Source organism: Lepidochelys olivacea (assembly GCF_965140295.1).
Source record: "Lepidochelys olivacea isolate rLepOli2 genome assembly, chromosome: 2".
NCBI lineage: Eukaryota > Metazoa > Chordata > Testudines > Cheloniidae > Lepidochelys > Lepidochelys olivacea.
Genome location: NC_140412.1, coordinates 37,940,594 through 37,962,865, shown reverse-complemented (window position 1 = coordinate 37,962,865; position 22,272 = coordinate 37,940,594). Strand labels below are relative to the sequence as shown.

At 38.5% G+C, this 22,272-nt stretch overlaps 1 protein-coding gene across 1 annotated transcript in view; it reads right to left on the bottom strand.

Moving 5' to 3' along the window:
- Nucleotides 1-22,272, bottom strand: part of UBR5 (ubiquitin protein ligase E3 component n-recognin 5) — a 139,958-nt gene that overhangs the window by 23,490 nt on the left and 94,196 nt on the right. Inside the window, exons 23-42 of the mRNA XM_084620112.1 lie at nt 21,221-21,372; nt 20,663-20,758; nt 20,056-20,179; nt 19,004-19,101; nt 18,187-18,335; nt 16,642-16,733; nt 15,613-15,759; nt 15,389-15,507; nt 15,171-15,297; nt 14,940-15,069; nt 14,484-14,644; nt 12,789-13,028; nt 11,690-11,813; nt 10,687-10,798; nt 8,784-8,915; nt 7,608-7,865; nt 6,658-6,926; nt 4,158-4,369; nt 3,442-3,672; nt 1,569-1,642 (exon numbers count right to left, since the gene is read on the bottom strand). Coding sequence (XP_084476238.1) covers nt 1,569-1,642; nt 3,442-3,672; nt 4,158-4,369; nt 6,658-6,926; nt 7,608-7,865; nt 8,784-8,915; nt 10,687-10,798; nt 11,690-11,813; nt 12,789-13,028; nt 14,484-14,644; nt 14,940-15,069; nt 15,171-15,297; nt 15,389-15,507; nt 15,613-15,759; nt 16,642-16,733; nt 18,187-18,335; nt 19,004-19,101; nt 20,056-20,179; nt 20,663-20,758; nt 21,221-21,372 — 3,047 coding nt within the window. The remainder of the gene's footprint in view (nt 1-1,568; nt 1,643-3,441; nt 3,673-4,157; nt 4,370-6,657; nt 6,927-7,607; nt 7,866-8,783; nt 8,916-10,686; nt 10,799-11,689; nt 11,814-12,788; nt 13,029-14,483; nt 14,645-14,939; nt 15,070-15,170; nt 15,298-15,388; nt 15,508-15,612; nt 15,760-16,641; nt 16,734-18,186; nt 18,336-19,003; nt 19,102-20,055; nt 20,180-20,662; nt 20,759-21,220; nt 21,373-22,272) is intronic.

The window sequence follows — 22,272 nt, the reverse complement described above, 5'->3', positions numbered from 1 at the left end:
CAGTGTTGAGATGAATTAGAACAGTTTTGACTGGGCAAAGATAAATGATCTTACCTGAGCCAGGAATAGTGTGGAGGAGCTACAGTGCAAATCCTGAGCCTCACTCCTACTGAGCTAATATAGCTCCGCATCTGAAGCAGCCCCTGATCTTCCAGTCCTGAACCCCTGGGTATCCCCAATTCTGTCAAAGCACTTCAGTCCTGACCTGCAGTTTCATTTGCTAACTAGTTTCAACCAATGGGACTGAAGTATGCAAATGAGCTAGCATGAATCAGTAAGAGACACACACACATATTACTTTAAAATAAATTCTGACAAACAATTCCTCCTTTATACTCTTGCCAAAACTCAAAATAAAGACTGCATATTTCCCCTGGAGGAGCGGATAAGTATCAACAGTGCATTCTTCCGCATTCCCCAAAATGTTCTTTGGTGCATATGTCAACTCCTGCAGTGGAAACAGAACCCAAAACTAGTTGAGGGCCATATTCCGATTTTGGTGAAGAAGTTCTACTGATGTCAGTAGAGTTCAATTTACAGAAGTAGATTATACCCCCAAATTGTGATTTTTATAAAAAACAAAAGCCAAGAAAAACATCTTGAACTTTCACTTGAGTACATCCATCAAAGACTCTTAAATTCCATCACTTGAAAGTCTCACACACAGGTTGGGATCACCATAAAGAAGCTTAGCATATCAGACTTGCTGATCTTTTTACAAATTGAATACAACATGCAGAGAAAAGTGAAGCAACTTCCTCTATGGTCACAAGTCAGTTGCAGGGCTGGAAATGCATCCCAGATCTCCTATCTCCCCAGTCTGGAGTCATGTCAGTTGAACCACGCAATATCTAACTTGTATTTAAATGGCACTACACAGTATCTGAGCACTGGTATTTTAAATTGGGTGCAGAACAACAAGCCTCCACATTCTCTCCCCACACTCATTCACTTGGGAAAATAATCAAAACAATCACTCAGTTTATGGATTCTGTGCTCTTGAACAATGATACTTTCCCAGTTGTGCTAGCAACAGTTTGTACCAACTTGGAATGAGTCCTGATCAAGTTCAAACCTTTGTTGCCATTGTAAAAACATTACTGCAATCATCTCTCTCTACTGTAAGGGGAGCATCAACTAGGAAGAGAGAAAGAGACACACACACACACCTAGAAGACAGACGTAGGGAGAAGATGGAGGACAAAGGATAAAAGAAAGGGAAAAGAAATTTTGTAAAGTGATACCTGTAAGTGGATCATTACTAAAAACAAAGAGCTTTACTCCAAATTTGTGTTCCTTCACGCCATTTACATAGTATATTGGAGTAGCAAAATTCCCACCCAGAAAAAAAGTGTAGTTAAAGCTTTATTAAGTAGAGCCCTGCGCAGATACAAAATTTGTACCTGCATGCAATCCACAAAAATGGTCTGCGGATAGTCACATACGCAGATATCCGTGAACATAAAGTGGATAGTCACAGATTTGCAGGGCTCCACTATTTAGCCAAAGGGGGAAAAGTATAGAGGATGTCCCATCTTGGTATATGGCAGAAATTCTCTCATACTAACTTTGATTTGTGTCATCATCATTTTCATGTTCTGAATCTTCGTTGTCAAGACCCAGTTCCAAGAGCTCCCGAGTCCTGTAAGAGAATAATCAGTTACTCCTCTTCAAGAAATCATTTTGAAAATATAACACTAATATCATGCAATAAAAGTGACAGAATAATTAAAGGGTGGTTAGCCTACCATACGTTTAGTTCTCTGAAGAAGGTGCCCTCCTAACATCAGCCTAACTGGCCTCCACTGTGTTACACTGGGAGTTGACTCACAAAGTTTGAAAGTATTTCTTGACTACTTTTCAACACCCCCTGTCCCACCCTCCACTGATGCACTCCTTCTGATTAATACCTGAACTGAGCTGTAGTTTCAAAAATTCAGCTTGGGGGGAGCTGGGAGAAAGAGGAGAGATTCAATGGTTTCAAATAAAGAGAAAAGGAATTATCACTTGAGTTAGGTTACAGAAGGGTTGTACAGTGGATAACACTGTCAGAATTATGACAGGTCAGATACCTTTTGGAGAAAGGTAAGCTCTATAAATCCTTTCTCTGGGACATTGTAGTATTAAAAAATTGCATCTATAGGACACAGTTAAAAATGTACTCAAAATGTACTCTTTTAGCATGCAATTTTAAAAGTATGTCAATCAGTGGCAAATAGTTAACTTATTCTTGTTAATCGACAGTCATCTTACCAATAACTTTCCGAATAAATTTCAGTATGAAGTATGCCAAAGAAGTGGAGCTAAAATGGGGGAAGTGTGAAATGTTCTAGTGTCTACCCTCTTTTTTAAATTTGATGGAGAACTGAGAGTTCATTAGATTGTACCGGATGAGAGAGTTGGAAGAAGTGCAATAATGAAAACTAAGAGCAGAATGGTACACTACAAGGACAGAGATTTTTGTTGTATCTCCATATATCTGGCAACCATAAGCAAGCGTCAGCGCCACAAAACTCAAAAGGGCAAGGGAATTGATGGGTGAAGGTTGTCATTTATACTCCCTCTAGGATGATGAATTGCGCCTTTAAATGGGAGATTTCTTTAAAAAAAACCCCCACTATTCGATTTCAAAGCCAACTCTTTATTCCACACTGGAAGCCACATGACCCAAGTAGGGAGAGGTCAATAGAGAACACACACCTTTGGAAAGTATTTAACTATTATCAAACGCCAACATGTCTGTCTAATTACTATTCTTTTGTCAAGCAAAGAGACTGAACAGCCACTAAAGAAAGCCAGACAGGCACCTGGAAGGCAGAGATCTCTAATTTAATTACAGCATTTCCTACTACCAACATTTCCTACTAGCCATATGCTTATATTGGCTGGTTTTTGCTCCAGTTCCTACAAACCTTTTTGTATCAATACCTTGTACTATCTTGTTCTTCTCTGATGTGCCTTATGTCTGAGGAGCTTTAGGTGCCTAAACCAAATGGAATTAACTGCTATGCAAATTGTGTCAGTGTCACATGGATCTATTACATGCCACAAACCATTCTTAAAGTTCAGGTAGATTATTCAGTATCTCTTAACACAATTAAAGCTAGCAGAATATTAAAGCAGCTTGGAAAAGTGCTATTTGACCAGCGTATTATTTTTGAAAGTAAAATATTTTTTCATCACCACCATCATGAGAAAAATGTGGAGTAGACTGCATGTGTGGGCTGGTAAGTTTTCAAGCCAACTTTATAAGGGTGCTTTAAGGATGCTTCAAGGTTTTGAATATTTGCTTCAGTGACACGATGCAGTGGTGAGCACGATGATTGCCAAACATTGCTACCTACCACAGAAGAACAAATCTTTTGAATTTTCAGGCTCACGGCACATTAGATTTCTGCCATTCTAGTAAGGATTTGTTTTTGCTAGAGTTGGCTTAAATACCTTTTCCGTTCCAGCTGAGGAGTGTCCAATGTTGTCTGTTGGTTCATTGCTTTAATCCAATAAATAAGGGCCTGAAAAACATATGCTACGTGCTTCAGTGAGCAGACATCCAGAACAGGAAGAACATCTGAGTGCTCATCATTGTGAGAACGCATCAGAGAGAGAGCATAGTTTAGAAAGTCTCCACGTGCCGACATCATTCCTTGACGGGCACTGAGCAAAGTAGCACGCCTGTTAGGGAAAAAATTGATAAATAAATGGTGCTTAGATAGTACAGTGGTAAGGTGCCTTAGAAATTCATATATTAGTTATGTAAAGTATATGAATGTATATCCTCTAATACCTGTAATTCAAAGATACTGCAATTCTACCAGTTTTGGGAAATGAAGTACAATAATTAAAACATAAAACCTTAAGTTTAATATGTATAAATAGCCAAATGATTACATTTGTGACTCATATTTAAGAAAGAGTATGAATTTTAGGGTTATGACAAAAATCAGTCTAGTTATCAGCAAGGAAAGCATCTCATTTACCAAAATATATATTCATATTGAAGATAGTAATAGTAATTAAGGAAGCCTCCTGTTACATTATAAAAATAGTTACACATTTATGCTTGAGGTCCAGGTTCCCAAAATGTCACAGTGAGTAAAGAGGTTAAACTATAAAATGAATAAATGCATATAATTGAAACATGAAATGAAATTTCACACCTTCTACCCTCAAGTGTTCTTAAACTAGCCTCCTCACGTGCCGTCATCCTCTCCCTTCTCGTTGAGTTCTGAGAAGCATGCAGGGGATGGTTTGGATGTCCAGGGTCACCAGCAGATGCTAGTGCAGAACCATAACGCAGTTGAGCTTCAGTGGAGTCCATGATGCTAACCATCCAATTCCAAGTGGGAATAAGCTTTTCCTCTACATAGTTCTGAACAAAGATGAGACATAATGAGTTAGCAGCATCACAAGCAAAAACAGAAAGAAAGGCAATTAAAAGTCTGAGGTATTGACAAGACATCTCTAAATCACTCGGATTTAATATAAATACTTAAATCTCTCTATCATCTCTCCTCACGAGGCCTCCCATTCCTGAAAGCCAACAGAAAGATCCACTCTGCTGTTAGCTGCTTCCCATAAACATCACTACTCTAAAGAAGCCTGGAGCTCCCACCATGCAACACCTCCTTATTCACCACCTCAGAATCTCTCAAGGTAATCTTCGCCAAACATTCTGACCTCAATCTTGGAGAGCCTCATCTTGTCATTTGATGCTGATCACACACAACCCACCTCCCAGATGCATATTTTCAGTGTTCCATCCAAACTCTGATATTTCTGTTGCTTCGTAAGAATTATCTTCCCCCTCCAGTCTCCCTCTCTTCCATTGACTCCACAACCTTTATCTTCAACTCCACTTTACCACTGTGCACTTGAGTCCTTGACTCTATCCTACAACTCTGTGCTGTCATTTTCTAACCCCTCAATCTGTTCCCTTGACCCCACCTCACCTAATGTCTCATTCTCTTACTCACTGCCCCCCTCTTCTTCAAGCTCTCTCCCTCCCTGCAGACTTCAAACATGTTATTGTATCTGTTATGCTAATAGGATCCTCCCCTTGACCCCATTTGTGTATCCAAACAACAGCTCAACTCAAAAACTCCTCAAGTCTGGTCTATATACTCACTGCCTGATTACGTCATTTCTACATCACTTGAATGGCCCACCACCATTTCAAACTCAATATTCAAAACTGTAACCTTCCCAAAATATCTCAGTTCACTGTAAACAACTTCACCATTCTACTGAGTTTCATCATATTAGTGTAATATTCAATTCCTCTCTGGCCTCCACCCCCCCGAAGCTGTTATCAGGTCCTCTCTTTTCTTCCGATCCATTTATAATGACACCAATCACCAAAGTACCTAAGCATTGTTTCTCCTCCACAACTAAGACAGTCAGCTTTCTCCTCTTGTGTCCCACTACAGAAACTTCTTTCCACATCCTGAGCATCTTTTGCCTCAATTTCTGAAGCACGCTCATCTCGGTAGTCTCCAAATCCCACCACACTGCACTGTGCCCTAAAGAAAATAGCATAGCTAAAAATCATCTTACTCTCCAGCTGCTTATACAGTGTCACTCCTCTCTGTGACTTCCTCTCTTTGTATGAAGTTCAAGTTCCTCATCTTCATCTCCAAATTACCGCTCCCTATTCCCACTGCCTATGTTCCTCAAGCCTTCCTCCTGAAAGCCCCATGTTTATTTTCCAAACATTCAAGTCTTCTTCCATGGTGCCTCTTAGACTTTGACCTCCCTTTCTCCCCACGTGCCAGCTGTCATCCTTTTACCCTTTCAAATTCTTCCTTATAGCTCACTTCTTCTGTGAGTACCACCAAAAATTGATGTGCAGCACTCCAGGGCCTAAATTAAACCTGCAACATCAGGGAGACCTGAGGAGTAGAACACTGAATGGATCTCTCAGAGTGAAGACCTAAGTGGATGGCTGAGGGATGATAAGGGGTTGGTCCTGAAGAGATGTTCCCTGAACAGGGGCAGGACTCACAAGCAGGGAGGCCTGGGGAATGGAACACTGTGGGGAGTTCTCTTACAGATCACCTGACCTGGGGACCGAGGCAAGAGTCAGGAGACTTGCCTGGAGACTGGGGCCCCAGCACAGAGGCTAAAGGAACTGGGAACACAATGCTGCTATTGACTCTTGAGTTGGTGACCTGGAGTGTTCTCTCTGAAGAGGGGAGTGGAAAAAAACTCTTGTTTCTACATACGTTTATCGTGGGTTTGTTCCTGCATAGGTTGACTGAGTTTGTTGAGTATGATTTTACTGCAAGGTGTTTTGTTTGGGGTCAGGGAAGGGGAACTACTGTGCTGGTGTACACAAATTATGCCCAGAGATGAGTTTTGCAAGCCATAATACATTATTTCAAAGCATTCAAACATGGACAGAAGGAGCTACAAAAATGCCAAGAAGCAATAATGCAAAGTTTGTGTGCACAATTTCAACTCTAAGATCTGAAAATTTTACACTAAATGGTTTTACAGAGAGATTAGATTACTCTGTGTGAAATATGGATAATTCAACGCGTTAAAAACATTTAAAGTTCTACAGCAATTAACTGGAATGCAAATACAAGTATTTTATTTTTAAAAAATGTTAGCACTGAAACCAGCATTAATGTCGAGAATGTTCTAGTTACACCATACCTGCAAGTTTACTGCATCCTGATAAGTCAGTTTCACTGCAGCGGGGATCTGGGAGTATACCAGATGATTGTATTTGGGAATCAAACCCATCAAATCAGAGATCTGTCGGATCACAATACTGTATGCCCTCGCTAAGCTGCTTGCAGATGTTAAATAGCTGCTTGCATTGCTAGCTTCTAAAGCTGCTGCTGCTGCTGCAGCACTTGTGCTGATGGTGCCACTTCGACGTAAGTTTGATGGATCAATATAAATCAAACCTGCTGAACTTGCTGAAGATAAGAGAAAGTATGACACCATTAATGATTTTATATACCCTTTACTAATTCTTGTGTTTGACAACAGAAAAAGTTATTAAAATAAACTAAACTTGTAAGTGATTAAACATGAATAATGTACCTGTACTGGCCCTGCAGCTCTAACTAATAAAACTTAATACTAATATCTTCTTGGAGCAGGAGTAAATACTGTATTTTACTAATTTCTTAACTAAAGCTTAAAGAGGCAAAGCACTTTAAGACTGTACATGTTCCTCTTAAGCTACACCAAAAAGATGTGTGGTTAAGAAAACATACTTAACACTTAATCCTATGGGCTAGTCTACACTAATGCTGGAAGCTGACCTATGTTACGCTATTTCAATTATGTAAGTTACGTAACTGAAGTCCACATAACTTAGGGTCAACTTACAGCAATGTCTATACCATGCTATGTTGACTGGAGAAGCTCTCCCGCCAACTTACATTCTGCCTCTCGGGGAGGTGGAGTACAGACGTCAATGGGAGAGCGCTCTGCCACCGACTTAGCTTGTCTTCACCAAACCTGTTAAATCGACACCAGTGCATAGATCACAGCACTGTCGATTTAGCAGGAAGCATAGACAAGTCTTACTAAACGGCAAAACCAAAACCATTTATAAATGATGTACGTGCATTCCCTTTGCTGAGACTTGCCTGCTGGGGCAGATGTACTTGATGGAGCCGTGCTAGTTGTTCTCTGATTCTGGGTGTTGCGTACAGCCCACTGCATTGAACGGGGAGCTTGGGCAGCACCATTGGCATGAGAGCTATTTGTGGTTCGCTCTAGAGGCTCATCAAGCATGAACGTCTCCTGCTCTATGTCATCACTCTGGCTACTGCTGCTGTCTGAATCACTGGAGTCATTTGACTGAGAATCATCCTCAGAAAAAAATGCTGGAACACTGCTAGCACCTATGTAGGAAAACAGTGTTTACTGTAATTTATTTATAAGCAGTGATGCACAGTCAGACTATTGTACATATATAATAAGTGTTTGAAAACTTCTTCCTGAAAAAGAACTACACTTGTAACATTCAAGTACCATGCTTACAGAATATCCAGAAATGCATTCTAAGAAATTGTCCTTAAAATACTATTGCTAACTTTCCATGACAGTTTTATGGAAAGGCAATCAAATTAGTTTTACTTATGTTCTGAAAGACAGTTAAATGATTAAGGAACATTTTATTTAAAACCACAGTCCTTTTCACTAACAGGTAATAGAGCAGAAAGTCAATGTAGGAGTTTGACCTTCAGATGACTTCAACCTCGGATTTAGAAGGATCCAGCTCCCAAACAAGAAGGCAGAACAGTTGCTCTCAAAAATACTTAAAAGTAGTGTTCAAGTTACATAGGGAAAAGAAACATTAAAACATTTAAAGCTGACTTTTACAACACTCCCAGGTATTTTCACACTGATGCCAATAGCTGCACAGCAACAGAATATAGGCAGAAAGCCATACTACAAGAGCCCATTTCTCTTAAGAAGGCTGCACACTGCTGTCTCACTGTAGACAAACATAAGACATTAAGTGAGAAAAACAGAGGCGAAGGAAGCTTCAGAGACAAGATTATAGGAGGAAAAGTCTAATTTAAGTGCTAAGGGACTCCCCTACAAATTGGGGGTAGAACTAACTATTTCCCCACATTTCCCCTGCCCTTTACTGCCTTTGGCACTAGGCAGCATGTGACCCTTCAAAGATTTTGTACCAGAAGCGGACAAGTAAAGTCTCTCCCAACCTGTATTTAATCAGTTAGATACTTTCCTTTATCACATATGCCTAAATCCTGGCTTCCAAGTTTAAATGAAGACCAATGCAAATGGTGTACCTGCTTCTGATCCCGCAGTAGCTGCAGTGACAACACTTCTACGCCCACTAGCATTATCCTGGTTGCTGTGGTTACTCTCACTGTCACTTTCTGTTTCAGCTGCTGCTAGTAGATCCAGCTCCATGTCACTGCCTGCAAAAATGAAAAAATACAATATTAACATCTAATGCTTACAGGAAAATAATTTAATATAAAAGGAATTTGTGTAGTCCTGCATATTTACAACACCTCATGCTTATAACAGAGCACTAACCATCTTAAAGCCATCTCACTTCTACACTTTTATTTCTTCTAAGTTTTGAGAATTAAGAACTCATTAAGAACTCAAGCCACAAGATTCTACATTTAAAGTGGCACTTCCAGCCTTATTAATTCTGCCTGTGCATATGTACTACATAGTCTTTAACTACAGGATCATGTTCTGTTTCAAGAAATAAAATGTACATATAAACGGAGTATCTTGGAAGCAGCTGAAGCCTTGAGTTTGATAGTTTCTAGTCACATTTCAGTTTTGGACAAACCCAAATCCGGATAATCAGGATTACCTGCAAATAAAATGGTTCAAAAGGAAAATCCAGGGCAATCCTTTAGAAACATAGAAAATGCCATATTTCATCATACGTTTGATCCATCTAGGCTGGCATACTGTCTCTGACAATGGCTGATACCAGACAATTCAGACAAAAGTACAACAGTTCCCATAATAGACAATTAGGAAGAAATCTTTCCTAACCTAACACAGTTTGTGCTGGTCTTAAGGCCTCAAACATAAAAGATTTACATCCGTCTGATATAAACATACGTTAGCAGTTCAAATTATTTTCTTCAACCTGTATTACTTAGCATTTGGCAATACTGTATTTTGTTTGACATCATGCTATCCATTTGCCTCTCTTTATGATGTCTCCCCAGTCATCCTATCTTCTCTAGTCTTGAAGAATCTAAATAACTGTCATCTAAAATGTTTGCCTTCTCTCTATTCACTCCACTTATTACATCATTAATATTTGTACTGAATAAAAACCAGTCCTTTTATGAATCCTTGGAAAACCCCACCTGATCTTTTCTCATATTTAATACTGACTATTTTGACTCATTTTTTAATCTATGCCCGTTTCTAGCCCGTAACTCTTGTGAGGGACTTTGTTTAAATGCTTTTTGAAATTTCAAATAAATTATATACAACAGTTTTTTTTTTCTACTATTTTGCCGATAGGCTAAAAAGAATTGGTTTTGCTGTTTAATAAGGCTTGTCTATGCTTCCTGCTAAATCGGCAGTGCTGCGATCTATACAATGGTGTCGATTTAGCAGGTTTGGTGAAGACAAGCTAAGTCGATGGCAGAGTGCTCTCCCATTGACATCTGTACTCCACCTCCCTGAGAGGCGGAATGTAAGTTGGTGGGAGAGCATCTCTAGTCAACATAGCATGGTATAGACACTGCTGTAAGTTGACCTTAAGTTCCTTCAGAACTCTTGGATCATCATCATCAGGGCCTAGAGCAATTTGTTAGTCTTTAGCTGTCAATTTGTTCCATCACTTTGAAACCTCAATCAGTTAGTGTCCCATTTATTAGCTGAAAAGTGAAACTATGAAGTCTGTATTGCCTCAAAATTCTCTGTGGTGAAGACCATTGCTAAGAAGCCGTTAGCTTCTTTGCAATACCTTAGCCTCCTTAATTGCTCCCTTTATTCCTTGGTAGTTCAGCAAACTCATCTATTCTTTCACAGGCTTCCTGGCTCTGATGTATTCAAATTTCAATTTATTACTTTCTTTATGCTGTATTATTGTTAACTGTACTATTGTTAACTAGTTTGTCCAGAATCTTGTCTTTTAAAGGGGTGGGAGAGGGAGGAAGAGGAAGGAGAGATGCTCCTTTTGCATTATGAATGAAAAGTGTATACCATCTTCATCATGCTCATCATGTTGTCCTTCTGCTTCAGCATTTTCTTCTCCATGTTCTTCTTGTTCATCATGGTGGTCTTCTTCTCCAGCTACTCCCTCAACCACTTCAACCTGGAAAATGCTTTTTATTTTTATGCTGTAACATGTATATTTATCTTCATTCTATTCAAGTACAAGCTGTCTGCTTTTTCCTGAATTTTGTTCTGTGAATCATACTGCAAAGTGACAATTCTGTTTCCTGCAGCAATACTAGTATAAAATGGGCATACAATTCTGGTAGAGGTGAGGAGGAGGAAGGCATTTATTTGCACTGGTTTGTGTGGCAGCTCATTTGACAGTTCACAAATGGAATATTATGGAACAGACAAGACATCCAAAAATAAAAGTTGCCTTGGACATCAGAATCTAATATTGAAAGGGAAATGTTGGCCACAAACACCAGGATTAACTAATCCTTTCTGAGTTTGTAGTATTTGTTTTGTTTTTTTTTTTTAATCATCCACCTAGAAAACTACAAAGGATCTTATCTAAAGGACATCTCCTCTTGGTGGACCTATGCTCTGAAATCTACATATGTTAACAGATTGTTACAACAAAATATCACCTAACACACTTGAAACATGCAGCATGTAAAGGACTGAGTGTTACTTTAACAGTGTTCTGAATCATGTTCTAGTTTTGCAAAATTCAAACGTTTAAGAACATGTCTACACCACCATTCAAGTCCAACCCCATTTCCGTAGCAAGACTGAACCATGTTCTAATCACGTCAGGCACTACTGTCTTGTAACGCAGACTTTCACCACACTTTTTTCCAGTGTACAGAAGACCTTACTAGCAGCATTCCTGGAGGCCACTGCAGTCTCTATACCATGTATATGCTCAAGTACTGAATTCATGACTTTCTAGCTCAGAGGTGAGTGCCATTGATTGATTATGCACTGATATTTAAACATCAAAATGCACATTATGTACCAAATTGCGAAAAATTAAGAAAATAACCTCTTCCACATCTGCTGATACAATATCATCTTGCTCTTCATCTCTGCCACGAACTGGCTGTGACTGGCTGATCCGTCTCTGCTGAGGATTCCTTATAATGTAGGAGGACTGAGACTGACTGGAACTACAACAAAATAGACTCATAAGTAAACTATGGCAACAGAAAAAATTACACTGTAAATATTTTTAACAAAGTAGTAGTCATTCACTTCCCTCCTCACAACAGAGCTAATCTAAAAATCTCGTGGAAGTGTGAGGATGGAAGAACAAAAGGACTTCCTCAGATTTAAATTACTATCAAATTAGGAGGACCAGCCTTTTCCTTTCCTTTCTTCCAGATAAAGAAAACACTTTCAAATTAGACTAAAATGAACAGTTAGATTATCACTTACTCAGCACATGTTCACCTTTCTGCAAACATACCCAAACAGCAGGAATTAATCAGTGTGTTCATGTACGTGGGACAGGATGACAGCACTAGTCAGTGAAAAAAGGAAAGTACCATGGGCACTAGCAAAGTGCTGTTCTTACCCAGCCATTAGTACTTCTCCAGTACTGCTGGACACCAGCATTTTTTCTGCTTATCTTCTGTCTAAAATTACTTGATCTAGAGTGTCTCCCCCTGTGATTGAGCTTCAATATCATTACCCCTTACTGCACTTGGGCTGGAATCAGACTGTCTTCATCTCTCTGTGTTCACAATACAGTCAGAGATTTGCTCTCATGCTCATTGGGGGTCTCCAGTAGCAGTTGCATTTCTCTGGACTCAGCCAAAACAATACCAGATTACCTCAGAACAACTGACTAGGTTTTTTCCTGCCTCCCATGCATTGTAAAAAGCATCCTGTATTCACACCCTTACAGGTCCAGATGCAAAGTACACAGGCGAGTTATTCTTTTATGATGTTCTGGTGGATGCTGCCACACAATTTTTTGTGATTTATATACTCATGGCCAAGTATTCTGGAAACATTTTACTTGTAATATGGAGGCTCTACATTCTGCTACTAAATACATCAAATGATTCTTTAAAGAACATTCCAAAACCATATTGTAGCAAGCACATAACGAGATGAATAGAATAAGTAGTTAACTTTACCTGCTAGATTGATCAGATGATGGTCTTGGTGGTAGAGGCTCCACAGAGAATAGTTCTTCACTGCCTTGCATGGCATCTATACTAGTGCTAGCAAGAGTAAAGGGTGCAGTAGGACGCGCAATACCCATCCTGACTGGAATAATTAGGGATTCTGCTACATTACACAACTCCTCCACAGCATAGGGTAGCAGTGCTTGGAATACTCGTTTACATTTTCCAATTGGTTGTGGAATAAAGTTGCTAGAAAAAAAAATGGTGGAAAGAAGAATCAAATAGGTAGGTCATCTTTTGAAAAAAAGTGTTTATAAGCTATATATGGGTAAAAATTATTAACCAATGACAGAATATGAGACAATATGTGTAATGCATTCTCAAAACTAAAGCAAAACACTCAGTCACACTGCAAGTGAAGCAAGTGAAGATACAGAAATTGCAATAATTTATGATGATGCTGGTCAAAAGAGGGATAGAATTAGAGCTACTGGGGGAACCGTCTTCCCATCCTGCAAAGTTTTCAGAGAGATTTCCTAACTTTTCCTGTTCTGCACCAGTACAAAACAAACACAAAAAACAAAAACAAAAAAACAACAGACTCTCACCCCTCCCCCAGAACAGCCAACCTAGGGATTAGGGCATTAACATGGGATGAGAAATGCCCAGGTTCAAATCCCTGCTCTGCCAGTCTCCTACATTCCAAGTCAGCGTCCTAACCATCGCCAATAGTTATTCTGAGGTGTGGGGTCTCAGTTTTTTCTGTTGGAATAGTTCCACTTTGAAGACATTTCCATTAGAGCAGGTACTTGAAACTAAGTCTCATCCCAGATGAGCAGCCAACCACTGAATATTCTGGGGTGGGTGAGCCTACCTGCCTCCCTCCCTCTCTCCCTCCCTCCCCCAACAAAAAGTTTGCTTTAGCTTTTATCAGCATTTATTGAAAAATTCTCAACTAATTCTAGTTTGACTACTTCTTGTTAATACCTCAAAAATGAGGGAGCACAAATAAGTGTACTGTTGACAGAACAAAGTTGGTCAAGGCAGTACATTCTGTATAAAAAACAGAACCCTTTCAACATTAAAATTTAAGGTTCCTTTTATATCTTAACTAGAGTAAGGTCAGCACACAATTTATAAAAGCTCAGGTCCAATGCAGCACTGTGTAGAGCCATGTGTGATGTAAACTTCACAGTTCCACCAACACCACTCATCTTTGACCTGTGACACCTGACACTAAGTCTGGAGACACTACTACAAACTGCCAGTTGTGCTGAACTGTGTGACTATATTATGCATGCTGTTGTAGCTGTGTTGGTCCCAGGATATTAGAGAGACAAAGTGGGTGAGGTAATATCTAGCTTTTGAGCTACACAGAGCTCTTGTTCAGGTCTCTGTAGCGTGAAAGCTTGAAAGTGAAGTTGGTCCAATAAAAGATATTACCTCACCCACCTTATCTCTCTAATTACGCTATGGGAAAATAGAGACTAAAATAAAAGAGAGACTAAAATAGAGAGTCAAACCATTCCTTTTTATATGAAACTTAAATATCATATGAATCCAGATCTCCAGAGGTAAAAGGCTAGTTTCAGAAGCCCCATGGATCAACTATCCCCACAGGACCATTTTAGTGTTTTCCTTATTAATGACTAAACACCAGTTCATACACATTTATTTATGTAATGAGTAAAACACAATCCTTACTTTTTCTTTTTGGATGAAGCCATTTCCACACTAAGAATAACAAAAACTCTTGCCACAGAACGCAGAAATCTCATTGTAACGGCAATAGCTTCTTCTCTACGCCCTGGAGTGTATTTATTTTGTAGCTCCTTTACAAGGGTACCCAGCAAAGTATCTAAAAGCTATGGAAACAACATTATAATGCATTATTTATGTGGTAAGAAATCACACTAGAAATGCTTAATGCGTTTTGTTTCAAGTGTCTAAATTAAAGATTCACAGAAAACTGGTATCTAAAAATGTGCTCGTTCCCTTAATGTAAAAAAGGCATATCAGTAGATCACATAAGAGCAGAATTGGATGGAAAACCCCATACCCTTTGAAACTGAATTAAAAACCAACTCTTAAACGTATCAATATCTAATGGATATTGCAGGATGTACAAAATTAATTTAAAACATGGCTAAGAGTGCTTACCAAAATGTCTGCTGTGCACTTGACAATAAGGCAATGTGTAAAACAGTCCAACCGAATTGTACCACTTTGCTGATTAAGGTAAACTTGTTCTTCAGGCAAAAGATGACCTATTCTACTGCTTGCACTAAGACTTGGAAAAAACAAAGCAAAATGAAAAAAAATTTATATAAGTTGACAGATCTCAAAAACAAGAGTTTAAAAAAAATTGAAACAATATTTGCAAATACACACGGGTCTTTATTCTCCTGGGAGCCAAACATGATCATAGATTTCAACGCATTCCAGTCTTGTAAAACACGTTCCAAAGCAAGCTGAGCAAATCGTGGAGGTTCTAAATCGTGATCAGGCATATCAGAATCTAAAGAGAAAACGAGGCAAAAGTGGTATGTGAGAAAGGGAGTGAAATGCAGAGACCTACATATTTTTCTTTTCATTGAAAAAAGGCTCACCTTCAGGATTTGCAGTTTTACGATTACGATCTTCCCTAATTCTAGGTGGTCTGTACTGGCAGTGTTCCACAGTTTGCCTGGCAACTGTCTGTACTAAAAATAATAGAAGATGTTCCCCCCTGTAATGCAGAATACATTAGTAAGAAAAATATTTAAAAACAAACCTGTCACATATTTTATTCCTTCTACTCCCTCACCCCAAGTCACTACAAATACAAACTTGCCTGCTATTTGGCATTGTGACCAGATTTGTAGTGGTAAGCAGTCTGTAAAGTAGGTCAAGACGAGCAGACTTCTGACCTGCAATTAGTGTTTTACACTTGCATTTTTCCCAGCAATCACAGTAGGCTGTTGGGGATGTTCGCTTGAGCCTGAAACAAATAAAAATCTTTACCATCACTGTTCAGAAATTCATTTTTAAAATATTTACTGAAGACAGCTTTTGGGTTTTTGTTTTTTTAAATAAATTTCATTTTCTACTATAAACTTTTTGAAACAGTAAACACACTCATTTTAGAGAAAAAAATTACAATGCCTAAATAACTCAACTTTAGTTTATTGGTGTTCTGTTCTACTACTGATTTAGCATGACAGTTTCACTACACAGCTTTTCACATTTCAGATTACTTTTTTTTTTAAAAAATAAAAGGGATCTCCAAAGCATCAAAAAGTTAAACTGAAAATCCTTTTTTCTACTGAAGAAAAATCAAAGATTCTTAAAAATGACAAGCACATCTTTGTGGGTATGAGCTGATAACTTGTTAATTTATATATGTTTGATATTAATGAAGCTGGGCTTAAGCGGTTTAATGAACTTACCTGGACTGTAGCTTCAAATTTGTAGCAATCAAATATTTTGGATATATATTTGGTTTCTAGCCCATTTATCCCTTGCTCAGGGCTACTTGTTAGGGGGAACATACTTTAAATTTGTTTTGATACTTCATAGCTTTGGTTCACATTTTATTCCTATATAAGCAAACTTCGGAGGTTGTGGTTGAATATGTTAACCATTTACTCTGTATGCCACTGCCTCCAGTCAAATAGCAGAAAGACTAAAAACATTTATGGATATAAAAAAAATGTATGGATATAGACTGGTTCATATTACGTTAATTTTTAATAGTTAATTAATATGCAAGTATTTTGTAGCATAAACTAATGAATTTGAAACAACTACTAATCAGAAGAGAAAGCAGTTAGTGAATGGAACCAATTAAGACATCAGTTTGTCTAACTCAGTGTGTACTTACTTGCAATCATGACCTTTGTGACAAACCCTTGCACATTCTGTGCAACAACAAAGAGATTCCAGTAAGCCACATGTTCGGCATTCAAAAATATCCTAGAATGAAAAAAATCTCCATTTTATAAACTTGAAGTTATATGCATAATTTCCCCCTCACGATGGATATCTAGTATCAATATTCACTTCAATATCAAAAATGTAGTGCTGGAAGAGACCTCAAAAGTTCATCCGGTCCACCTCCATCTTCTACAATAATACAGGATTAAGTATATTACAGTGTACTTACATACAGTAAAAGCTATTTTATCCAGCATGTTAGGGGGATGGGAGATGCCAGTAAGTGAAAAATGCTGGTTAAGGAAGAGAGTTTGGGTGCGGGAGGGGGCACAGGGCAGTGGGTTGGAGCACTGGGGGGGTGGGGGTGTGAGTGAGAGTGTGAGTGTGTGAGAGAGAGAGATGGGACGGAGGCTCACCTTGGGCGGCTCCCCACAAGCGGCGATCTGTCCTGGCTGCTCCTAGGCAAAGGCTGGCAGGCTGCTCCACGTGCCACCCACGCAGCTCCCACTGCCACAGTTCCCAGCGAATGGGAGCTGTGGAGCTAGTGCTCGGGGCAGGGGCAGCATGCAGCGCCGCCTGCCGCGCCTCCACCTAGGAGCAGCCAGGACAGGTCGCTACTTGTGGGGAGCCACCTGAGGTGAGTGCCCCCCAGATCCAGGGCCCAGCACTCGCTCCCGCGCCCCAACCTGCTGCCCCAAGTCCCCTCCTTCACCCAAATGCCCTCCCAGAGCCCACGCTCCACACCCCCTCTGCCAGACTATAAACCTCCTGCCAGATTATAAACCGGACTGTCAATGAAGATCAGAAATGCCAGTTTATAGAGCTTTCTGGTTGGTGAAGTACCAGATAAAACAGCTTTTACTGTACATTGCTTTCTTTTGGTATTCTTTCAGTAAAAGTGAAGCTATTAAAACTGAATGTCAAACTAAGGCAAGACTGAGCAACAGGACAGTTCTGGGGGAATAAAAGCAAGCTGAAAGGAAGACAACCTCAATTTTTAGAGCTGCATTAAGGCTTAAAGGGTGGCTGTAGTGGCCCTAGGGTAAAAATGGACTTTAAAAGTTGTTGAGTAGGTGCATTTTTGTTGGTTAATCAAAGACTGCAATGCCTCTAAAACCTTGCTTTTTAAAATATTCCTTTAACACACAATAGAACTACTGTGAAACATTTCTGCTAGTTAATCCTTCAGACTACAGAATACTCTGCTCACTTACAAATCTATGTCCAAGCTGTTCAGGGAAACAGCCCTAGAACTCTACTAGCAACAAGGTTTTGACCAAAAACAGCTACCGATTTATGTTTTCCATTTTGAGAAGTGGAACTAGATAAAGACGACTATAGCACAACTCCAAACTGTTAAAATGAATTAATAGATGAAGTTCATCTATACAAGAATAGGGCCACTGGTGTTCAGTAACACTAACTCTAAAGTACAGACAAGGCATAGTTTTAAACACTTTTTAATAAGTTAAATGGGAATGTGTTTCCTTACCTGATTAATGTGCTCTGCTCCAGTCCACGTAAAGCTGCATGTATCATTACAACACAAAACATATAAAGGAGAATCATCTGGGTTTGTGCCAGATGGGCAAACCATTCCCATGAACACATCTTCCTCTTTTTCACTAGAAGTTGCCTCAGCTAGAAAAATTCAAGCATAAGTCTTTTAAAACAAAGTTTTTCATAGTAAAATCCATTTTAAAAGAGTTAGAAATATGAACGACAAAATGCTCCCAATAATATTTAGAAGACTTCTTCTCCAACACACTATAGGTCTTCCCTACAAAGAACACCTGCAGATAACTATGATAGGAAGTTAAGCAGGTGCTTAAGTCTTCGCAGGAAGGGGACCTAAATGTGTACAGTTGCATCAGATATTGTATTCCAAACCAGAAAGAATAAACTTAAGTAGTGGATCAAGTGATCCCTTTATATTACAGGAGTACTGTGAAGTTTAATCATTCAGCACTTTGAGAATACTATCTTAATTCATTAGTGTTTGTAAAGCAACAAGATCCTTGAATGAAAGGCCTTGTTAGAGCAAAGTAGTAGTATTAACAAAACTCCATAGCTATTATTAATACACATATTAGTACATGTTCTCAAATAGCAAATTATCCATGACACAGGCACCATATTTTGGGAGGGGTAAATTTTGAACACCAGCATTTACCCAAACGTATGAAATTTTACATAAAAGAATGCATGTTAGTTATGCATTCACTTACTGTCTTTCTATGTATGCCAAAACGAAAATTAAAAAAAGGAAACCGCTCGGTATGCATAAAACATATTTGAAACTCATTTACCTTTGGCAATTTTCTGTGCAGTTTCCAGAATGGTAATTGCAGCAGGGTACGCTCTGCCACTAACAGCAGACATAAATGGTGTCATACCTCTTGCATCTCTAGTAAACAAATTTGTAACGTTATTACCAAGTAAGTCGAAAAATGCTGAACTTGTAGTTACAATAGAAAGCTATGAAAGAGGCCAACTTAAACCTATATAAACAGGAATTAGCCTGGATAAATGAGGCTGCTGAATATTAGTACATATAAAGTAATAACCAAAAAGAATGAATTTTTTTGTGTAACAGAACAAAACTGGAAAGATTATAAAATAAAGTTAGTATAGCGCAGACACTAAGGAAAAGCAGGGAGTTGGTAATTTAATAATTTACCATATATTTAAAACTTTGTCATGTTGATTAAAGGGAGAAACGCAATTAATTAAGAGTGTCTTTTTTTTACTGTAATAATCTAAATAGTCTTTCATGAGAAAAGAATTCAAATGTTGCTTTAGTCCTCTTTGGTATCTTATAGCAAACTTTTATTGCACAATGGGCAATATGTCTGTCAAAGTTCCAGAGTTTCCTGACATTTAAGTAGTGTCCCTTTGTTTCTTAATTAGTATGAATTCTCCCTACTATGAATAGTTTATCAATTTTATCAATCTTGTCAATTGTGAAAATAGTTAATTTCAAAGCCTTGTCTTATCCAAAGATATTAAGTTGGATTCCATTTCATCTTTCTTCACAAAGAATCTCTAGATCTTGTGTCAATTTCTTATGATACACCCTTCTCCAATACAGCAGTATCACAGTGTTAAGTGCCTAGATTAAATATCCTCAAAGGGATTACTTGAGAAGTAAAGTACTCTGTAATCCATGTATCTGTGTGCACACACTCTTGCAGACATTCTGCAGTAATACTAGTTTAATATACCGTTTCATATTTAAAATTTGCCTACATATTGAAGACATTTTAACCAAGATGTTCATGAGTAAGTTTCAGCTCATGTACCATCTTCAGGGGACATTTGTTTTAAACAATTGCAGCACTTTTCATTTGAAAACCCTTACTTGGCTGATAGTAGTTCTCGAAGATAAGGTTGTAAAACGACACTATCACATAACAATTTCAGTATAAAATGAGCATTTGCCTTCCGATCCTTTGATTCTACTACAGACGGTTCGGTAGAAGGACCTGTAATTAGAAAAAATACTTCTGTGGAAACAATCCCTAAAGTGGGTCCCTCTTACAGGGGGTCATTTAATAAAAATAATTTCATCAAAAAGACATAGTTGTATTAAGGTTATCAATCATCACCTTGACTATGACAGTCTTGGCAGTTTCAGCAACACATGCATTTCACTGTATATAAAGGATGTAAGATTTGCGAATGTGAAATGTTATGAGCTGAAACAGATAGCACAATTTCATATTACTATTGACAGTTTTCACATGCACAAAATTTACAGGTAAATAAAAGTTTATGTGATGTTCTATTGAGCTGTGTTTTACATAAAAATAAGTTTAGGAATAGTGGTAAAATGCTGCTTCAAGCCAAAACTATCTGTATTTACAAAGAAGGAGCAGTTGGGATACACAAAACCTATCAAAAGGTAGCTTTTGTGATTCCCCCTTCCCCCCTTCTAAAGCATATCCAGATAAAGAGCAGGTTCTCACCTGGTATGGTGGAGGTGCTAGGTCCTGGGCCAGTGCCAGTCGCTGCTGTGGTAAGAGATCCCACAGCGGGGGCCAGGATAAAATCAATGTCACCATCTTTCAGTAAACAGAATAGCAGGATGTACATCAATATATAAAAAACATCCCTAACAACAAGCTTTTTCTGCAGTATCTAGCTACACTATACATCTGTTCTTTATATTTAACTGACAATTTGCTTTTAGCAAAAAGTCATGTCATTAGGCTGACATCAATGTAGCCAACATTATAGCAAAGTCTGGTTGTTAAAAAAGTTTGGCAACAGCATTTTAAACAAATTTTGTTTATTGTACCAGTTTGAATAAGTGCTTTTAAATTCTAAATCACTGCTTCCATACAAAAAGTACATCTGACTAGTCCATTACTAACATTACTTACTCTTCAGGACATTTTTTAAAATCTATACATTTCAGTCTCATACACTAAATTTTAGATTAACCTTTAAAGTCATTAGTTTCTTATTGTTTTTTTTAAAACCATGTTTAGTTTTACACTCAATTGATACGTTAGCAATCTTACCAGGATCCATTGCAGGAGGATCAGGAACCCAGCTGGGAGGAGCTATTGGTGGAGAAACTGGGTCCTGGTGATCACTAGATGAAGCTCCAGCTTCATGTCTACCCAATCCAGCTGCTCGCAAGGATCTTCTCATCATCTCCCTTAATCTCAAACTGAATACAAACCAAACAGAACAAATTCACTTCCACATTAAGTATATTACCTAATTATAAATCAAAGAAAAACTTTTGTAGTTAAAGGCAAACCAAACTTGTGGGGGGAAACACTTAATGAAATTAGAGGTCCTGAAGACAGCAAATAAATAGGGACACCTTGTGAGTTTATCAATGACTTAGAGCAACATAGGTACCATACCCTCTCACCCCCACCAATCCCTCAACAGCAATGATTAGTTGGGGGAGAAAGGGGAATAAGAGTTGCAAGAATCCAAGAAGCTTGCAGAATGGATCACTATAAAAGATATTAGGAGTATCAATTACAATATTACTCATTTATTTTGCCATCACAGAAATTACACTCTAATATATACAGACCACACACACTGAAATCATAAGCCTATCCTAGAAGTTTTAAGATGTAAATATAAGTAGCAATTTTCAAACACTTCTATAACACTTTTATTCCTGGACTCTCAAAGCACATTATAAACAGCAATTAATTAAAGCCTCAAAATCTCCAGGTTGTAGATAAGTACTAATACACAGTTGAAGAAGCTGAAGGCCAGAGTAGTTGAGACACGCCCACAAGTCTATGCTAGAGCTAGAAACAGAACCAAGCCTGTCTGGCCCTCACTCCTGCACTTTAATCACTACATCCCCATTTTCTTCTCCTTAATCTGACAACAGCACCTCATGCTTGACCACAGCTAAAAGGCAAAAAAAACCAAAACCCCCTTCCCCCGCCTTCGAGGATAGGCTTATGATTGCAGTTTGTGTGGTCTGCGTACATTAGAGTGCAATATCTGTGATGGCAAAGTAGATGAGAATATTGAAATTGCTATTCCTAATATCACCTTTTATAGTTTCATTAATATACAAGGGGTACTCAACGTA